The 19338-nt window shown below is 53.3% G+C and overlaps 1 protein-coding gene across 1 annotated transcript in view; it reads left to right on the forward strand.

Annotated features, from left to right (window-relative positions):
• Mn1 (meningioma 1) overlaps nt 1-19338 on the forward strand; it is a 39731-nt gene that overhangs the window by 392 nt on the left and 20001 nt on the right. Inside the window, exon 2 of the mRNA NM_001081235.2 lies at nt 128-4192. Coding sequence (NP_001074704.1) covers nt 475-4192 — 3718 coding nt within the window. The 5' untranslated portion in view covers nt 128-474. The remainder of the gene's footprint in view (nt 1-127; nt 4193-19338) is intronic.

Genomic DNA, 19338 nt, shown 5'->3' on the forward strand with positions numbered 1-19338 from the left:
GGGACTCGGGGCAGGGGAAGGACCAAGGGGCTCCGCTACGGCCCCAGCCGCCGCGCCGCGGACTCCAGAGGTGATCATTCTGCTCTTCCGTCCCCTTCCCTCCCCCCTATCTAACTTTTTGTCTCAGCTCGTCGGCCTCCAGGTCTCCTCTCCGCATACCCACCCGCGACCGTGCCATCGACCCGGGGCATGGGCCCCCCGACAAGGCTCCAGGAGGCGCCGCGGCCTCGCAAGACGTGAGAGGCCCGCTTGGGTCGATTTCGAGGTTCCGAAGAGCAGCGGAGAGAGCTCCTAGCCAGCGCCCGCGCGCTGGGCCGGGCGGCAGTGAGCGCTGCGCCCCGCGGTGCAGAACGTCCCGGAGCGCCGGAACCTCGGCTGAGGCGAGTACCTGGCCGGAGGCGCGCGGCGGAGCAGGCTGTCATGCCCTATTGATCCCCTCCCGCCCCCCCCCCGCCCCCCCCGCCCCCGCCAAGTATGTTTGGGCTGGACCAATTCGAGCCCCAGATCAACAGCCGGCACGCTGGTCAGGGCGAGGGGAACTTTAACGAAGCCGGACTGAGCATGAACGCCCACTTTAAGGCTCCTGCCTTCCACGCCGGGCCTCCTACTGGCCCCGTGGACCCTGCAATAAGCGCTCTGGGCGAACCCCCGATCTTGGGCTTGAACATGGAGCCCTACGGCTTTCATGCGCGCAGCCACTCCGAGCTGCACGCAGGGGGGCTGCAGGCGCAGCCTGTGCATGGCTTCTTCGGCGGTCAGCAGCCTCACCACAGCCATCCCGGAGGCCATCACCCGCACCAGCATCACCCCCACTTTGGGGGCAACTTCGGTGGTCCGGATCCAGGTGCCTCATGTCTGCACGGGGGCCGGCTGCTTGGCTACGGAGGTGCAGCGGGCGGCCTGGGCAGCCAGCCTCCCTTCGCAGAGAGTTATGAGCACATGGCGGAGAGCCAGGGGCCGGAGGGCTTCGGCCCGCAGCGGCCAGGAAACCTCCCGGACTTCCATAGTTCGGGCACCTCGGGCCACGCCGTGCCTGCCCCGTGCCTGCCTCTGGACCAGAGCCCTAACCGGGCTGCCTCTTTTCACGGCCTGTCCGCCTCTAGCGGCTCGGATTCTCACAGCCTGGAGCCCCGGAGGGTGACGAACCAAGGAGCCGTAGATTCCCTGGAATACAATTACCCGAGCGAGCCGCCCTCAGGACATTTTGACATGTTTTCACCCTCTGACTCTGAAGGGCAGCTGCCACATTATGCTGCGGGTCGCCAGGTTCCCGGGGGCGCTTTCCCGGGTGCTTCTGCCATGCCTAGAGCCTCAGGCATGGTGGGTTTGTCCAAAATGCACAGCCAGCCACCCCAGCCGCCTCCACAACAGCAGCAACCGCAGCACGGAGTGTTCTTCGAGAGGTTTGGCGGGGCCCGAAAGATGCCTGTGGGTCTGGAGCCTGCAGTGGGCTCCAGGCACCCGCTAATGCAGCCTCCCCAGCAGGCCCCACCACCCCCGCAGCAGCCGCCCCCGCAGCAGCAGCCGCCGCCACCGGGACTTCTGGTTCGACAGAATTCTTGCCCTCCTGCGCTCCCGCGGCCCCAGCAGGGTGAGGCTGGCACACCCAGTGGCGGCCTGCAGGACGGGGGCCCCATGCTGCCCAGTCAACATGCTCAGTTCGAGTATCCCATCCATCGGCTAGAGAACCGGAGCATGCACCCATATTCTGAGCCTGTCTTCAGCATGCAGCATCCCCCTCCTCAGCAGGCGCCCAACCAGAGGCTGCAGCATTTCGATGCGCCCCCTTACATGAACGTGGCCAAGAGGCCGCGTTTTGACTTTCCGGGCAGCGCAGGCGTGGACCGCTGCGCCTCGTGGAATGGCAGCATGCATAACGGTACCCTAGACAACCAACTCTCTCCCTCTGCCTACCCAGGCCTCCCAGGCGAGTTCACACCGCCTGTGCCGGACAGCTTTTCCTCGGGACCACCCTTGCAGCACCCGGGGCCGGACCACCAGTCCCTGCAGCAGCAGCAGCAGCAGCAACAACAGCAGCAGCAGCAGCAACAACAACAGCAGCAACAGCAGCAGCAGCAACAGCAACGCCAGAATGCGGCCCTCATGATTAAACAGATGGCGTCCCGGAACCAGCAGCAGCGGTTGCGACAGCCCAACCTGGCCCAGCTAGGCCATCCTGGGGACGTGGGCCAGGGCGGCCTGGTCCACGGAGGTTCCGTGGGCGGCTTGGCCCAGACGAACTTTGAGCGCGAAGGGGGCAGCGCAGGTGCCGGGCGCCTGAGTGGCTTTGAGCAGCAGGCGCCCCACCTGGCGCAGGAGAGCGCGTGGTTCCCGGGTCCACACCCTCCCGGCGACCTGCTGCCCCGGAGGATGGGCGGCGCGGGGTTGCCGACTGACTGCGGCCCGCACGACCCTGCTCTGGCGCCTCCCCCTGCTCCAGGTGGCTCAGGGGTGCTTTTCCGAGGCTCTTTGCAGGAGCCTCTGAGGATGCCAGGAGAAGGCCACGTGCCCGCACTGGCCTCGCCCGGGCTGCAGTTTGGGGGCAGCTTAGCTGGCCTAGGCCAGTTGCAGTCGCCCGGTGCCGGTGTGGGACTGCCAAACGCTCCGTCGGAGCGACGGCCTCCGCCTCCGGACTTCCCCGCGCCAGCTCTCGGGGGCCAGCCGGGCTTTCCATTCGGTTCAGGCAGCCGGCAGGCCACTCCGCACAGCGCTCCAGGCGTGAATTCGCCCCCGAGCGCGGGCAGCGGCAGCTCCGGTGCTGGCGGGGGCGCTTACCCGCCGCAGCCAGATTTCCAACCCAGCCAGCGCAACTCGGCCAGTAAGCTGGGCGCACTGTCGTTGGGGTCTTTCAACAAGCCCAGCTCTAAGGACAACCTGTTCGGCCAGAGCTGCCTGGCTGCGCTCTCCACTGCTTGCCAGAACATGATTGCCAGCCTGGGTGCTCCTAACCTCAACGTGACTTTCAACAAGAAGAACCCACCCGAGGGGAAGAGGAAACTGAGCCAGAACGAGCCCGACAGCGCGGTTGCAGCCGGTAACCCGGGCTCGGATTACTTCCCCGGAGGGACTACTCCTGGGGCCCCTGGACCCGGAGGCCCTTCCGGGACCAGTGGTGGTGGCTCCAAAGCCTCAGGACCGCCCAACCCTCCCATCCAGGGGGACAGCACCAGTCTCTCCCCCAATTATACCCTGGAATCAACGTCGGGTAACGATGGCAAGCCTGTCCCTGGGGGCAGTGGCCGGGGAAGGGGACGCAGAAAACGGGACAGTGGTCATGTGAGCCCCGGGACCTTCTTCGACAAATATTCCACAGCTCCAGACAGTGGGGGCGCACCAGGGGTGAGCCCGGGGCAGCAGCAGGCTCCTGGCTCAGCCGCTGGGGGAAGCTCAGTGAACGAGGCCCGAGGCCCCACACCCCATGAGAAGGCCCTTACGTCCCCATCGTGGGGCAAAGGAGCCGAGCTTCTCCTTGGGGACCAGCCGGACCTCATGGCGTCCCTGGACAGCACAGCCAAATCAGATGGTAGTTCCCCGCACGTGGGTGAGTTCGCCTCTGATGAGGTGAGCACAAGTTATGCGAACGAGGACGAAGTGTCATCCAGTTCTGACAACACTACAGCCCTGGCCAAAGCCAGCCGAAGTCCCCTGGTGACCAGCTCACCGAAACTCCCTCCTCGAGGGGTGGGCGCTGGGGAACACACACCGAAGGCTTCCGCCCTGGGCCTGGGCATCCTGTCTACCTCTACCTCAACCCCTGACAGCTATGGTGGGGGCGTGGGCACCGGACATCCCGGCACACCAGGCCTGGAGCAGGTCCGGACCCCAACGAGCAGCAGCGGTGCGCAGCCTCCTGACGAGATTCATCCCCTGGAGATCCTCCAAGCCCAGATCCAGCTGCAGAGACAACAATTTAGCATCTCGGAGGACCAGCCCCTGGGGCTCAAGGGCAGCAAAAAAGCCGAGTGTGCTGTAGGGGCCTCAGGAGCACAGAACGGTGACAGCGAGTTGGGTAGCTGCTGCTCCGAAGCAGTCAAGAGCGCCATGAGTACTATCGACCTGGACTCCCTGATGGCAGAACACAGCACTACCTGGTACATGCCACCTGACAAGGCCCTGGTGGATGGTGGAGATGAGGACAAGACGCTGGCGCCCTGGGAGAAGGCCAAGTCCCAGAACCCCAACAACAAAGAAGGTATATGTATGCGCCTTCCTTGTTTTCTGGTGTCATCACTAGCCTAGGCTGGCCTTCTTCATCACCACTCAGACTCTCTGGTTGCACACTGTTGGGCTGTCAGGTAGATTTTGGCTTTCCTGGTGGCAAGAACTTAGATTTCCCCCCTTTGGAGAATCATCTATAGTTATGCTTTCTACCTCCTGATTTTTTGAGTTTTTCAGGGTTCAGGTCTTGGAGAAGCTGGGCCCCTCCTATTTCACACTAAGACCCTTGCCCCTCTGCTTAAGTGTTTGGGACCCCTCTCTGCCAGGACATCTGGAATGCCGCGGGGCTGCCACCCTGTCCTCCTTAGCCTTCAGCTGGAGTTGGCTTGGGTGGTAATACTTTTGCAAAGTCCCCGCCCTGGTGTGGGCAGCGTCACTCGGAGGCCAGGCCTCATTGGACATTTGTTTTTAGAGAATAGCTCTTTGGGCATTTAAGTTGGAGAGTTTCATCCGGGAAAAGCAAAACACCTGGGGACCTGCCCAGGGTTCTAGGCAACCACCACAGTCTCAGGTGTATCTATTTGACAGTGAGTATGAAGGTTGGGCTAGGTTCTGTTTGGCAGCAACCACAGCACTCCTTCAAGACATCATTTGTGTTTGGGGTTGTGACTATGTATTCCTAAGGCACAAAGGACCTTCGTTTGTCACTATCTCACTTGGCGTTGGTGACAGATGTCCAGTCCCAGGTCTCATTTGCATTCAGAGCACCCCTTCTCCTCCAGGCCTGGAGGCCTTTAAGGTGGTAAGGACAGGGGTAGGCTAACAGCTTTTAAATCCAGAGATGAATAGGCTGCAGTAAGTTTTTGTTATAATGGGGCTTTTTTTTCTTTACAAAACAAACAAACAAACAACCCAAAAAAACAAAACCACCACCAACAAAAAAACATAGCTAGTAGCTTTTAAAAATTGGTAACATTGTCTTTTTTCTCCTGTCCTTACTTTGTTTCTAAATCCTAGTTAGCTTCTCCAGGTTTTGCTCGGTAGACTATTACCAGGGTGCCCACGTCTTTCAAAAATGTACCCTTGCTCACTGCTCTCCTCTTCAGTTTTCTGCTCGGGGTTGAACCCTTCCAGAGTCTACTATGTCTTAAGTATATCCTCGGGAGGGAGGGTCGGTTTTAAGAAAATGTGATAGTCCCTTTTAAGGAAAAGGAAGGTGAGAGTTTGGGTGATTTGGAACTCTGTCTGGGTCGTCTTCCTTAGGTTTCTGGTTCTTGAGTGTGGCCTGGCTGCTTTTCTCTTTGTTCCTCCCTACTGCCCAGCCTGTGATGCCCAGACGCGCGCTCTCATTTGAAGCCTGGTGTTTAGCATGCACGGCAGACACCAAGCCCTGCATCAGCATTCTACAGACTACTTCCAGGCAAGGGCAGAAATTGGTTAGTTTGGGACCCCCAGCTTCCCCCCCCCACTCTGGCTTTGAAAATGGAGTTGGACGGGGTATCCCGCCACCCCCTTATTTTCTTGTATATAACATCTCGATCTAGCACAATCGATAGTCAGTTAGCAGAGAACTCAGCCCTTTCACTTCTGGCCCAGCCTGCTACCTCCAGCAATTAAGAACGTATTGGCCAAAATGGGGTGAGAAAAGTTTTCAAAAATTAGAGAATTAATAAAGAAAACTGGTTAGTATTTCTCCTTCCAGTCTTTGGAAGGACTTTAGTAGGTGGAGAAGTGTTGGAGGTTTTAATGAGATTTTTTTTTTTTTTTAATGTAGTTTCATGCCTCATTCTCAACGGGAGAGGCGTAGCCTGCAAGCACTGAAATGTGGATATAGAAATGCTTTTTAGCTTGTTTCAGTGTCCCAGGATCATACATTTATGGATGCATGTGCCAGCTGCTTTTGGGTTGATTCTTCCTGTAAACTGGAGGAAAGCCCACCGGTGTGAGGAGTTAGAGACTTTCTTGGTGTCCAAAGGGCTGGCTGCCTCCCAAGCCTGGGGAGGGGGCACCCACTGGATCTCCTTTGTTCCCTATTCTGATGTAGGAAGGCTAGAACCCTAGATCGCTCTGGCAAGTGAGGTTTTTTAAAATGCAGCTGCATGGGCTGCAAGCTGGGGCTTCATAAGGTCTCTCAGACCCTGTCTCCCTTACTGGCAGTAAATAAGGATGATTAAACTTTTCATTACGATAACACCCCACAGTTCCATCCATACAGGCTGTATAAATAAATAAACACGGCTTTCTGTCAGCCTCTGAGAACCCTAGCTGAAAACCAGTGAAGAGAACCACTTTGAAATAAGTCAGGGGGAATAAAAGTATGAGAAAAATGTTCTTTTTTTTCCCTTAAAAGTCCTGTAGCCCCATTAGCTGGAGTGGGGATACCCAGAGGCCTGACAGGCCTTCACCTTACAGCCCAGAAAGAACTTCCCTCCACTGCCCTCCGAGGCAAAGGCCATTTCTGTAATGATATTTTATTTTGTCTTGCTGTAAAACACGCCAGTACTAATGTGATTAAATATTAACTCAGTTTCTGAAATTCTCTGCTCAGATGACAAAATACTAAGTCATTGTTTTACAAAGTGATCCATGCTGGAGAAGTCTCAGGCACATCACAAGTAGGGAGCTGCAGCCATGTATGTGTCCTGCTAGTTCTTTGGGCTGTAGACGGTCCTTGGGAGAAGAGCAAACTTGACTGGTCCATTGCAGTTCTTTAAAAGTCTGGACCAGAGGTCATGTGGTGATGAGACCAACAAAGCTCCTCTAGATGACTTGGCTCTTACTTCTCTGCCAACGGGACAGATAACTTTCCGTAAGGAAACTCCATGCCCACGCGTGAGGCTTCTTCCACGGAGTTGGAGTAGAGGAAAGGTCAGGGTGAGCCAACCTGACTTTGAGGTGACTCAGGCTTCTGTTATGTCAGCAAAGACAAAACAGATTTTAGATAGTTAGCCAGACCTCTACCTATGTGGAATATTGTAGAAATGGGGTATTTCAAGACTCAAAGGAAGGGAAACCGATAGGAGATAGATCATGGGTACTGACGTGAAAAAAAAAATCCGTTTCCCTCTCCCTTTGCTCTGCATGATTATCAAGACGGGAATTATCCTCCCTCCATACCGAGTCTGTTCCCACTGAACTTTCCTCTTTCTGCTGGCAGCTCTGAATGTCAGACCCTGCGGTCAGAGGGTCTTCTACACACGGTGAGGTTGCAACCGCCTCTGCATGCATTCGCACCCAAACCTTGTCCGGTTCCCCCCTCCTTTGGAAATTGAGTGTTTTTACAGAGACTCCGGAGACATTTTTGGAATTTCATGCTCCTCTGTGTTCCCCTAGGAACACAAGCAGGGCTGAGAAATAACCAGGCAGGCGGGAGTGGAACTCTAGATTTTGTTGGACGTAGGGTGGACTTGAGGAGGGAAGGTTTGCCCTGGCTAAGCCTTGGCTTGGGGGGACCATTTGTCTAACCTTCCTGTACTAGAGACAGAAATATGAAGTCTCATTCGGAACTTCCCTGGGAAAGTCAGCCGGCATTGAGTTGCCTTTCCTGTGTTACCCAACACAGTCTGGATGCCTTCATGTGCCTTCTGAGCCTTAGGAAGATGAACCCGCCGAGCTCCTCAGGTGCTAATCAAGGGTACTGTAAATTGATAGGGGCCCGCTTTGTGCAGCCAGTGCTCCGGCTGCCCACTCCCTGGCTAGTGGAGGGCCTATAACTACTGTTCTTCTATGCTTGTTTAATATTTCATGGCTGTAATAAACCTGTCTTCCTTGCCCGCCTCCCGACATAAAACCCCAAGTAGCACACATCTGCAATTATACATTTCTACTAAATATTAATAAAGGACAACGGCTTTTTAAGGGGCCAGCGCTCAGTAGAGTTGAACTTCTTGCCATAGACCCTCTTTCTGAACGTTTCTGATATTGATATGTATATATATATATAATTTATTTATTATTTTTATTTTAAGGGTCAGTACATTCCAGTAGGCGCCATTTACTTATAGTTGCACACAACCTAGGCTGATTGAAAAGCCTTCCTCATGATGGCTTTCTCTCATATAAATTCATTTAGATTTCTTGCGGGGCCCCTTCAGACCGGAAGTGAGAGGCTGTTGAAATGCGCTCCTGTTTTATTGAGGGCTCTAGGAAAGGCGCGTGGGTGGCTTAATCTCATTTCTCTTTCTAGCAATGAAATTCTATGATTCCTGATATGATTTTGTTTGCCTGACAGAGGTATTTAAATTTCTACAAAGAATCTTAATAGGTCCTGAGAATACAGCTGCCCTTGCCAACAAGCTGCTCGATCCTCCTCTCCTGATATAAAATATGCGTCTTTAATACGCAGTGCTAGAGGGCCAGGTGAATGAGAAGGCTGAAAATCTCCTCTGGGTGGAGGGGTGGATGAAGGGGATCAGGGACTCCTCAACACGGTGGAATCCAGCAAATCACTAGTGGCCCGTTTCTCTCCACTCAAGTGACAATAACATTGGATTGTGTTCCTTGCCCAGGGAGCAATCTGCCTTGCCAAAACCATTTAGGAGATAAATACTGTCAGTTAGGAATACTGTATTTACCTCTGTTTGGCTAATTTTAGAGATGAAAAGCCTGCAGCTTTGTATAATGGGATCAAATGTCTGGGGACAAGCAGGCAACAGGAGGAACCGCCAACTCCTCCCTTGCCCAAGGGTCCTCAGCTAGCGTGTTTTCCTGTAACCAGCATGCCTATTTGGCTAATTCTCTGTTTGTTCTTTGCCCAGGAGGCGCTGGCAGGGCCCAGCTTCCTCACCTTCAGTCAGGGTCTGTCTGGTGAGGGTAGGTTTGGTAGGATGTTATCTTTGGTAGATAGATTTGAGTGTGGGATTTGATTGCTCATGGCAGACATGTTGATAGATTCCCTCCATGTGTGATGGAGCAGCATTTGGAGTTCCCTGGCCTCCTCATACACGCTGCAGCTGGAATAAATAGTCCAGGGGCTTGTTGGAGAGCGTGTAGCCCAAGTGGTATTCAAGTCCTCTGTCTGGTCTCAGGATGAAAAGCAAAGGAAAGTCCTGGACCGCTTCTCCCCACATATAGATGTGTGTGCGTAGCCAAGTGTCCCCCCCACTCCCACCCCCAGGTCTGTGGCTTCTTGTCTGCCGTCCCAGAAGTGAGCTAATCTACATCTCAGAGGCCACAGACAGGTTCTGATTCTGTAACGGGATGGAACGGACACAAATGCCAGAACCGTCGGTTTTGAGGGTCTTGATGACAAAGCCCCTGGCTTGTGGGCTATGCTGGCTTGTGGTGGCTTTCGACTGCAGTGTCTCAGCAGTAGACACAGCCACTGTTAGCTGGGTTTTGTGTGTGACCATGTGGTGTGGAAATGTCTTCCTAGCCAAGTTCAGCCAGGTCTGGTTTCCTCTGAGGGGAGAAACCTTTGAGTTGGTGATTCCCCCTCCCCTAAATGCGGGCATCGGATGCTGCTGGTTGTTTATGGAAATTCCAGTCTTTTATTATAATTCTTTGGTGCCAATGATGTGGTAGAGATGATGCCGGGCTTTCAAATTAGTCATGGTTCAGCCCTCTGGGACCCTCTGTATCCAAATGCAGCCCTTCACATCCCCAACATCCAGCTGTTGGGGAGACTACAAAGCCCAGAATGGGGCTCTAAGCGCAAGCAACTGCTGGGATCTGGCACATCTGTCTGGATGGGTTGCCAGTCCAAGGTGGCAGGCATTTCCTGCCATCTTCCAAGGGCCTGCATACAATACCCAGTCTCATGTGGGGGGCAACTGCATGGCAGTCCAATTTGGGGACAACTGATTGTTCTGTTGAGTGTGAGTGCAACGAAGCCTCTACAGAAATGTGCCCAGAAGTAGGGAATTGAGTTTACTTTTCTTGGGTGAGGAACAGGTTTGAAAGCCATCATTTTCTTGGGGTATAAGTGTCCAGAGGGAGCTGAGGCTTGCTCTGTTTTCTTGACTGTATTTTAATCAGTGGGCTTGAAGTTTTGGAGGCCAGCAGAGAGAGTCTGCCATAATGTTTGCCCTACAGGGGTCCCAGGTCCAGGAGGCACCACCCGGATCTTGCAGTTCTTCAGTCATTTCAGCTTGGACCTAGCAGCCTTATTGGTAAATACCCTATATACAAAGTGGGGCTTGGACCCAGCCACAGCGTTCAGGGCTGAGGAAGCTGGGTGGTCTGTGTTATCCCCGTTCCCTTGTGGAGCTAGATCAGAAAGAACTTTATAGCGATTGCCTGTGAATCCTTCCATGATTTATACATCATCGAAGGGACCCAAATGCACTTTAAACAGAAGGCAATGGAGGTCTTAGCACATTCCTTTTCGATCGCTGGCTCTTTCTGAGTGTCCCGGAAGAGACATCTTATATGAAATGAACTGCTCTGAAGGAGGAGGGTTAAAAACACCCAGGCAGTTTAGGCCAGTGCAGACCACATCGTGGGCAGCAGAAGCTGTCTCCTGACAGTCTTACCCTTAAACCATGGAAGTTCAGTGCATCTACTGTGCCGTGTCCCCTCCAGTTTGGGGACGAGCTGTGTGGCTAGAAATCTCCATCTTTCTTTTCATCTTTAACCTCTCTGTGGAGAGTTCTGGACTCTTCGCAGAACTCTCATCCCCTAGGACTCAGATGGCTGTCAGACATCCGTTTCGGGTTTGTGGTCTCATCTACCTGGGCTGACGCTTGCTCTGGGTGAGATAAACTGGGTCGGAAAAGCATGCTGGGGCCAAGTTGCCTTTGAGGGTCTCTGTAAAGCTCGCTGCTTTAAAGACACGTGGAGAGCTATGCTCCAGAACCTGCCCCAAGCCCCCTCAGATAGCAGATGACCTGGGGGAACTGTTAACTGACTCCGAGGAAGTCCCAAGCCTCTTGTCCTTTCCCTCCTCCCTGCCACCCCGTATTTGAGCTCCAAGATTTAAAATTACTTTTTCTTCTAATGTGCTGATAGGTATTTAAGGAGTCTTTGGGCTGAAAGGTTTTTTCTTTTTTTGACCCTGAGGCATGGGAAAAGCATTTTCCTGGGGCTGACAGACAGGATGTTCTGTTTTTTCTGATGCCTTGGGCTTCACATGGAGTGAATGGGACCATGAGTCTGTCGTGGAGTTGGGAACCCTAGTATGCTTTGTCTAGCTTTCCTGGTTGGATTTGGGAGTTCGTGGAACGTGAGGTGATAGTTAATGAATTCCTCCATGCATGTGCTCATTTGGTTCCCCCCACCCCAATACACACACACACACACACACACACACACACACACAGTTCTCTAGTCATTCAGGACACAGGGCCTAGGACCTTTCCCAGTTACCATGGCGTCCTTGGATCTTGGGACACAGCATTGTTAGATGATTGGCAGTGGGCACCAGGAATAAGATACTTGCGAAGATCTCTTAGATCTGAGCGGGTGGGTGAGGCTGCAGAGACCCCTGATCATCCTTGGGAGGAAGCTAGCCAGAGCTGAGATTCTGCTAGAAGTTGGTGGGTCCTCTCCTGTTTGAAACTCTTAACTGCTTTAAGGCTGTGGGGTGCTGAGAGAGAGAGAGAGAGAGAGAGAGAGAGAGAGAGAGAGAGAGAGAGAGAGAGAGAGATGGGCGGAGGTGAGAGAAAGCTTTTCCCAGTTTGAAAGACTGTGATATAGCATATTTTCTTACAGTGGGAGGAGTGGGTGCCACAGAGGGATGGTCAGGCTGAAGTGTACCCTGAGAGTACAGTGTTATTTACTGCGCCTCAAGATTTAGGTGTGGAAAATAATTTCTAACAGCGGGAGTCATTTCCACCTCCCGGACAGAGGCAAGGGTATGGAAATCACTCGGAGACTGAAGTACCTACCCATCAGGAACGACAGGGCTGAACTTTCCCTACAGGACCGTGGATGTGGAGGGGCACAGATATGGAAGGTCTTGCTTGGAGGGTCTGTTTGCAGTCAGGAATCACTTTTGTGTGGTTCTCAGCCTCCGGTGGCTTGAGCCACACCACAGAAATATCCCCCTCAGAGATGTCCTACAGATGCAGTGAGATGAGAGGATGTGCCGTGGTCGGTCAGTAGCCAGGGACAATGGGATGGGGAGTGGCTTTTCCCCTGGAGACCTGTGGGCTGGCCTTCTCTTCCTCAGTCCCTGAGGCAGGCGCAGGCCCGTCATAGCTCCCACTGACCTCCCACTCAGGAGATATTTTTATCCTTTTTTCTGAATGGTGAGGCGAGAGGGAACTCGAGTTAGTGACAGATTTAGCAGAAGGGAGATTTCCTGACTTGGGGTAAGCAGGTATAGGAAGGGGCCATAGCAAAGGGACCAGAAACCCTCACACCCCAGTGAAAGGCCTGTCCGGTTGAAACTGGTTATCATTTTATCTCTGCAGCTGACTGTTGCATAGCTTGCTAGTGGCTGAGAGAAAGGCCAGGATTTGGCTTTTTTTTTTTTTTTTTTGAAGGGGGAGTGATTGCCTGATCCTTATGCTCCAGATATATCTAAATGATTCGGGATCTCTCTCTCTCTCTCTCTCTCCCTCTCCCTCTCCCTCTCCCTCTCCCTCTCCCTCTCCCTCTCCCTCTCCCTCTCCCTCTCCCTTCCCCCCTCTCTCTGTGTATGTGTGTACGTACATGCATGTATGTCCTTCTGAGCTAAGGCCTGAGAACTCTTACTAGGAAATGGAAAGATAATTTTCACTCCTCAAAGCTCAGACAAAGTTCTGGCCTTCATTCGGTGTGAGGTGGAGGCTCACTGATCTCGGTATTATCAGGTTTCGCTGAACTGGCTATACTGCTGGGCCTCTGGGAGAGGGCCCGTGAAGTTCCTCGTGTGTTTCAGTATTATTTGGCTTCGTTTAGTGATCGAGCATGTATTTTGTGTTTGAAGTGTGAGATGCATTTGTGAGCACGTGTGAGGTTAGAGGGGTCTGTGCGCACACGCACGGGCGCACACATGTGCACATGCATACATGCATGCATTAGTGAAGTAATCCAGTCATTGGTCACAGAAGAGAACCTCCACGCCCCCATCCCTTCACTGTCCCTTCACAGGAAGAGGGGACAGTGGCCTTTAGCTGTACACTTTTAGAGAAATGGTAGCTATTCCGTTGTACCCACTACCTGGGGCCTTGGAGGTAGGCATAGAACACAGCCTCTTCTGATGCCCCCATCCTGGGACTCTGGGATGTTCATGAGCATTAATTCCTAAAAGCCTGGGAGGCAAGTGTCATGACCCCCAAGCCTGGGGCATCTCACTGTGGTTTGGGGCCCCCTGCTCATCTCTCACTGTAATGAGCAGTAGGAATGGTGGTATATGGGCCTCTGTGTGTGTGTGTAACTTCAGAAATGTGTGGGTGCACTTCCAAAGAAGGAAGGGAAACCATGCCAGGGCCTCTTAAGCCAGAAGGAAGGAAGGAGATGGCAGACTGACCCAGAGTCTTTCTGAACACAGTCTCCACAGGGTGCATGTGTCACGTTGACGGTGGGCGCTTCAACCACTGCCCCTCTTTGTCTGTGGGCTCCTCATCCGTGCCTATCTCTGAGGTGGTGCTTGAAAACTCCACTTTCTGAAGCTACTGCCACCATAAAGCTCAATTAGGTGATGACAATTCTTGAGCAAACATCTTCCTGAGATGCCCCTGGGCCACCCCCCTTGCTTTGACTCTCCCATGTTTCCCTCCGAGGCCTCGTCTTTGCACAGCCAGACCCAGCCTGGGTGTTTTTGGCACTGCACCAACCTTCAGTGAACTTGAGGCTCTGAGGAAGCGGGCTTTTGGAAGGATGAGGACACGATTTCTTTTTTTATGTGGGTCTGTTAAACTCTAATGGACATCGGTGTCTGGCTTTAAATTTGGAGAGGGTCTTTATCTAACCCTTAAAACCGGAGTTATTTCCTGTAATTACAGCGCCCCATCTCCCTTGTTTGGGGTACTTTGGCAGGGTGGGGGCACACCGGCTACCTTTCTTAACTGTGACTATGACATTTTGAGCTCCTGGTTGGTAATAAGAATTTATGGGCCAGGACATGCCAGAAGACGGCAGCCAGAGGCACGATAGTGAGGGAGCCCCACGCCCTGCCTCTGCCATAGCCTTGCTTCTTTTTAATGAATTAATTTAGCTTCCCATACTTGGTATTCAGTAGTTATTTTGGGAATCCAAAGGAGAAAACTGGAGATTAAAAAAAAAAAAAAGACACTTTGAGAAAAAGAAAAAAGTGCTGTTTTTGAAGTTTGAGCCGACTTGACACAAGATGCCATGGGGGACGAACATGAAGCCAGAGGTGGCCCCGCTGCCGACCCCACTTCTCTCGTGGTGAGCTTTCCGTTGTTGTTGTTCCGAGTAGCAGGGTTCAGAACTGCCAGGAGGAACCTCTGTGTGGCATTAGGTGCTGCTGTCTGCATGCTGTAGGCTTCCACAGCTAGAGAAACGAGGTTTAGTGGGAAACAGCCGTCTTGCCACCTCACATCGCTGTTTTTGCTCCGTGTTTAAAAATAGTTTGTTTTGATGTTCTGAATTCCGTCTTACCCTTATTTGCTTGTTTGACGAGGACATGCGCACCGTCGTGCTGTACTGCGTGGATCCTGCACGGGCAGGGTTGGTTGGATGGTTGGAACCACACAACCAAAACTCAACAGGGATTTGGTGTGGCAGCTGGTGAGAGGGGCATTTGTTTTTGGTTTTAACTATGGCCTCCTGTCTTCCTCTGATTTCTCTCCTGCTCAGCAATATTTTGTTTCTTCCTTAAAAAAAAAAAAAGAGGATCCCAACCCTTTTGCTGAGTCCCCCCTCTGAATAGCATTTGAGGGGTTACAGTAATTTGAGGGCGATCTCAGCTCTCAGCCTGGGTGTCCCGGCACTAATGGTTAGCAGGGCCTATTACAAGAAGCAAAGTACATTGTAAATGGCTTATGCAGAAAAACCATTTAGATAAAAATGCAATTTTCCCCTTCTGCATGTAGTACTAAGAATTAATAGCATATTCCTTCTAAATGGGTATTTTCATATTATATTTTTTTCCCCCTAATGAAATTCTTCTCCCAAACAGGAGCAAGTTTCATTTGAACTTGGGGGTAGGATGGATGAGTGTGTTTGGGAGCAGGCAGATGCAGCCAGCACCCCAGCTCCCCGTGGCTGCAGGGGAACCCAGGGACTGACCATGCACGTGTAGGCCGAGACAGGCAGAGGGCTGCATCTGCCCCGGGTGGGTTTCCTTCCTTTTTTCTTGCTGTAGGCTTGGGGTGTTTTTGATGCATTGAGCAATTAGCCCCTGGGCCCTGGCTCTTCCCTTGAAAGTGGCCTCACCTCTCCAGCGTGGGGAGTTTCCATGATTCTCTCTGATTGTGTCTGCCTGCCTGCAGGCCAGCTCCTTTAGAGGTGACAGCTGGGGAAGGACCTGCTTTGTCCTGGGTTCACAGCAAGGGGCTGCACTAGGGGGCCAGGTCCAGCAGTGTCTGCCTGAATGACTGTTCTGGGCAGGGGATCAGGTATAGGAGAGACAACAGCACACAGCGAAAGTGTTTTGTGCTTGTCTCGGCTTCCCTGGGATTGGCTGGTGGGTTTGCCTTACTCAGGTGATCAGGGTGGGAGGCATCGCTGCCACTGAAGAACACGACAGAACCCCAGAACACAGCTCTGTGTTGTCTCCATTCATGAAACAGGGTTAAAGCGAATGCTCTAAGATGGGAGAAACTTAATGCTTGTCTTTAATGGTCCTGTTCTAAGACATCTCCCAGCTGAGAGAACTGCCCAGAGAGGTCAGGCAACTCAGATAAGATCACACAGCATAGCTTCCAGTGAGCCTGCCTGAGGCCTTTTCTTTTTTCACGGGGGTTCGGGGTGGGGAATGGGGGACAGAATCTCATCCAGCTGAGTTTTGTATGGACCAAAGCCAGGTTTCAAACCAGAAATTTCCAAACCTTTCTAGAGTGCCCTAGGACGCACTACCCCGCCCCCCCCCAGGACCTTTCAACCCATGCTGTGCTCACACTCAAAGATTGGTCTGGATTCTGGGGAGGCCTTGATGGCGCTCATCCCTCCAGAGGAGAGACTGTGTTTCAGGCCCAGCTCTCGGGCTTTTTCTGAGCTGTGTGGCGTCTGACATCCTCTTCCTCACTCTCTGACGTGGAATGTTTTCCCCATAGAAGTCCTGTGAAGACTGCATAGTGTTAGGTAACGATGCGGAAGCATAAGCTCTGAAGCCAGACCTGGGTTCAGACCCTATCAGCTCTTCTTCCTACTGTGTGCCCTTGGGTACTTTACTTAGTCTCTCTGTGCTTCTATTGAGGCTAATAATAGTTCTACCTCAGTGAGCTGGCCTTCGGGAGCCCCGCGCACAGCTCCAGCCTTTATTGACGGCCTGCTCTGCCGATCGCCTTTCGTATGAGACCTTCAGAGATGTAAGGCATACTCAAAGCAGTGTTTTCACTGTCCGATCTGAGGGGTCGGGGAAACCGAGGCACGTCGCAGTGTCATGCCATCCCTGCAATAAGGATTCTGCCTCGCCATCAGGCTGGAGGGTGGGGAGACAAGCTGTGTACAGACCCTCTTGTTTGAGCCTGTTGGACAGACCTCATGCAGGCATCGGCGGGCTGGCGGCGGCGCTGTCAGGCACTGTCAAGCACTGCTGGTCGCCAGCAGCTGGATGCACGGAGGTGTTTTTCTTCCTCCTGACAGCAATACCCGGCTGGGAAGCGGTCCCTGGTGTGCGTAATGGTCACACATTCCCCCCCCCCCCACCCCTCGAGATGGAGGAATTCATGAGTTACCCCCGACCCTAGCCTCCCAGTTCTGGGCAAGGAGCCAGAGCCAGCCATAAACAGTCTGGGAGCTGACACTACACCCGCAAAACTCCAGTGTCTAGCACCTCAGGTGGGGCCTCAGCAACCTGCAGAACGGGGCTGAACAGGGAGAGTGATCAGGGAGAGGGGGGAGGCAGAGTGTTGACAGACTGAGGTCTCTCTCTGCTGCTGCTGATGGGTGTAAGGAACGGGGAGGCCTGCGTTGGATCCCCTGTGCTGTGTGACCTTGGGCAGGAGCTCCACCTCCCTGATCACTGGTTCCTTCCCCTGTAGACAGGTGGACTCCTGTGATCTTCTCAAGGGTGGGTATTGGCTGAGCAGCGGAGAGGTGGCAGAGAGTTTGGGGTACTGAATTTGGAGGGAAGGGATGGTTCTCTACCCTCAACACAGTTATGAACCCCAGCGTTCATGGCTGCCATCTGGGCTGTGGTGGCCTCAGGGAGACGTCCCCCAGGGGAATTTTGGCAGCATCTAGATACATCTCTGGTTGTCACCCTGAGTCCAGCTCCTCCTGGAGTCTACTGGATAGAGGACTGGCAGGCTGTTAAACGTTCCACTGTGCGTGTGGTGTGACCCCTTTCTACAACAACAACAACGACAACAACCAAAACTCATCCAGCAATACACATCAGTAGTGCCCAAGAAGCTGAAATACCCCCGGACAGCAAAGAGAGGCCTGGGTACAGGATAAACCTCAGATCATTCAACAGGTGCACACCAAGCCCTCACCAAGCAGTGGGGCCACAGGGACAGCCTCGATCCGGTGCAGTCTGCCTTTTAGGGAAGGAGATAGGCCACTGACAGCAAAACCAGACAGAGTCTCGGGATGAACCAGCCTGGAAATGAGGAGGGATAGGCACAGTGTATATTACAGGGAGGTCTGCTGTAGATGGAGACACATGCTGAGTTCTGGATGGTGAGAAGGAGTGGACTGTGGCATTCTGGGATATCAGATCAAAGCTGCTGATACCCATGGTGTAAGCACTGGAGCTGATGCTTCAGCCGCAGACTTTCTGGATCTGTAACACGGCTTCCCGAGTCTCGAAGTCAGCCAAGTCCAACAGTGCAGGCTCAAAGTAGTACAGCTCAGAGAGTTCAGAGATGGCTGGGGCGGCAGTATTTCATTGTGGGTGTGATGGGAGCCGGGAGGTTTTGGACTCTGGAAGGTGAGAGCCTGCCGTGTCACCGTAGATTTCCAGTTAACTGGGGCTTATTTGAATCCAAGGTATCCAGAACATTTTCTTCGTTCCAAGCTAGGATATTGGTTAGGGAGAGGGAAGGGGAGCTGGGGCACCAAGGCAGTCTAGCATGCCTCACCCGGGAAGTCTGTTGTCCTCTGCTCAGGGGAAGGTAGGATTTATGTGCTGGTCTGGGTGCTGGCCTCTTCTGTTCCGTCCCTCAGCCATTGTTCCTGAGACCCAAGGAGGTCACCAGCAGGAAGGCACAGGCTCCACCCAGGTGGCTGCCCTTGGCTTCCACCTTCTAGAAGCTTCTCTCTCTGTGTCTGGCAAAGGACTGTGAACCTGAGGCCTAAACCTCAGTCTACAGATAGGGAAATCGGGGCTCAGCAGTAGATCATGCGCTGCCCAAGAGCATTCATCTAGGAGGGATGGTAGGCAGACTCACACCGGCTCTTCTGAGCCATGCTTAGGGGAGGGCACAGAAGTGCTCTCCCACACTCCCTGCCTTTTAAGAGTACAGTTTTTGCCCAGTGTTCCCTATAGGCAACAGGGCTGGACCTAGAGCCCTAGGTATCAGTGCCAATGGAGTGTGGCTGGGGCGAAGCCAGCCTTATCTCCTCACTGGGCCTCGGGTATCCAAGACACGGATCCTGGCCTCTCCTGATGATCGGGGAGCTTTTTGTGTGTACAGGGGCACAGGGCCACCCGGGAACAGCTGCTTCCTGTTGATTTCAGGTGGGCCCAGTGCCTGTCACAGATAATACTGAACATAGCAGCACCCTGAGACAGCACCCCGTTGCCTTTGGCCCCTGAAGCTTAGACGCTCTCCAAGATCATCCATCCACCTTTGCCTGGAAGGGAATCTCCATTTCAGCCCATCCACTTACCCTTGCCCACCCCCACCCCCATCTCCTGTGATACACCATGTCTCACCTTCAGCTTCTTACTGGCTTCAGGACCACAATGACTATGGTGGGATTTCCCACATAGCTGTTACAGGCTTTGATGGAGGCGTGGTTTACATCATTGATAGGTAGAATCGGGGACCTGTAGGCATTGAGGAATGTTGCAGAGAGACAGGGGAGCCAGAGATCCTGCACAGTGACCTTGGGCAGGACCAAGGGAGAGATTGGTCTGTAGTTGGGGTTGTGATAATCTCAGGGGCTGGGGTATGGGGCTTCCGAGGTTGGCTGTGTGTTTTCCAGTGCAAGCCAGTACAAAAGTGCATTTGTTGAGGT

Source organism: Mus musculus, chromosome 5, assembly GCF_000001635.26.
Source record: "Mus musculus strain C57BL/6J chromosome 5, GRCm38.p6 C57BL/6J".
Taxonomy (NCBI): Eukaryota; Metazoa; Chordata; class Mammalia; order Rodentia; family Muridae; genus Mus; species Mus musculus.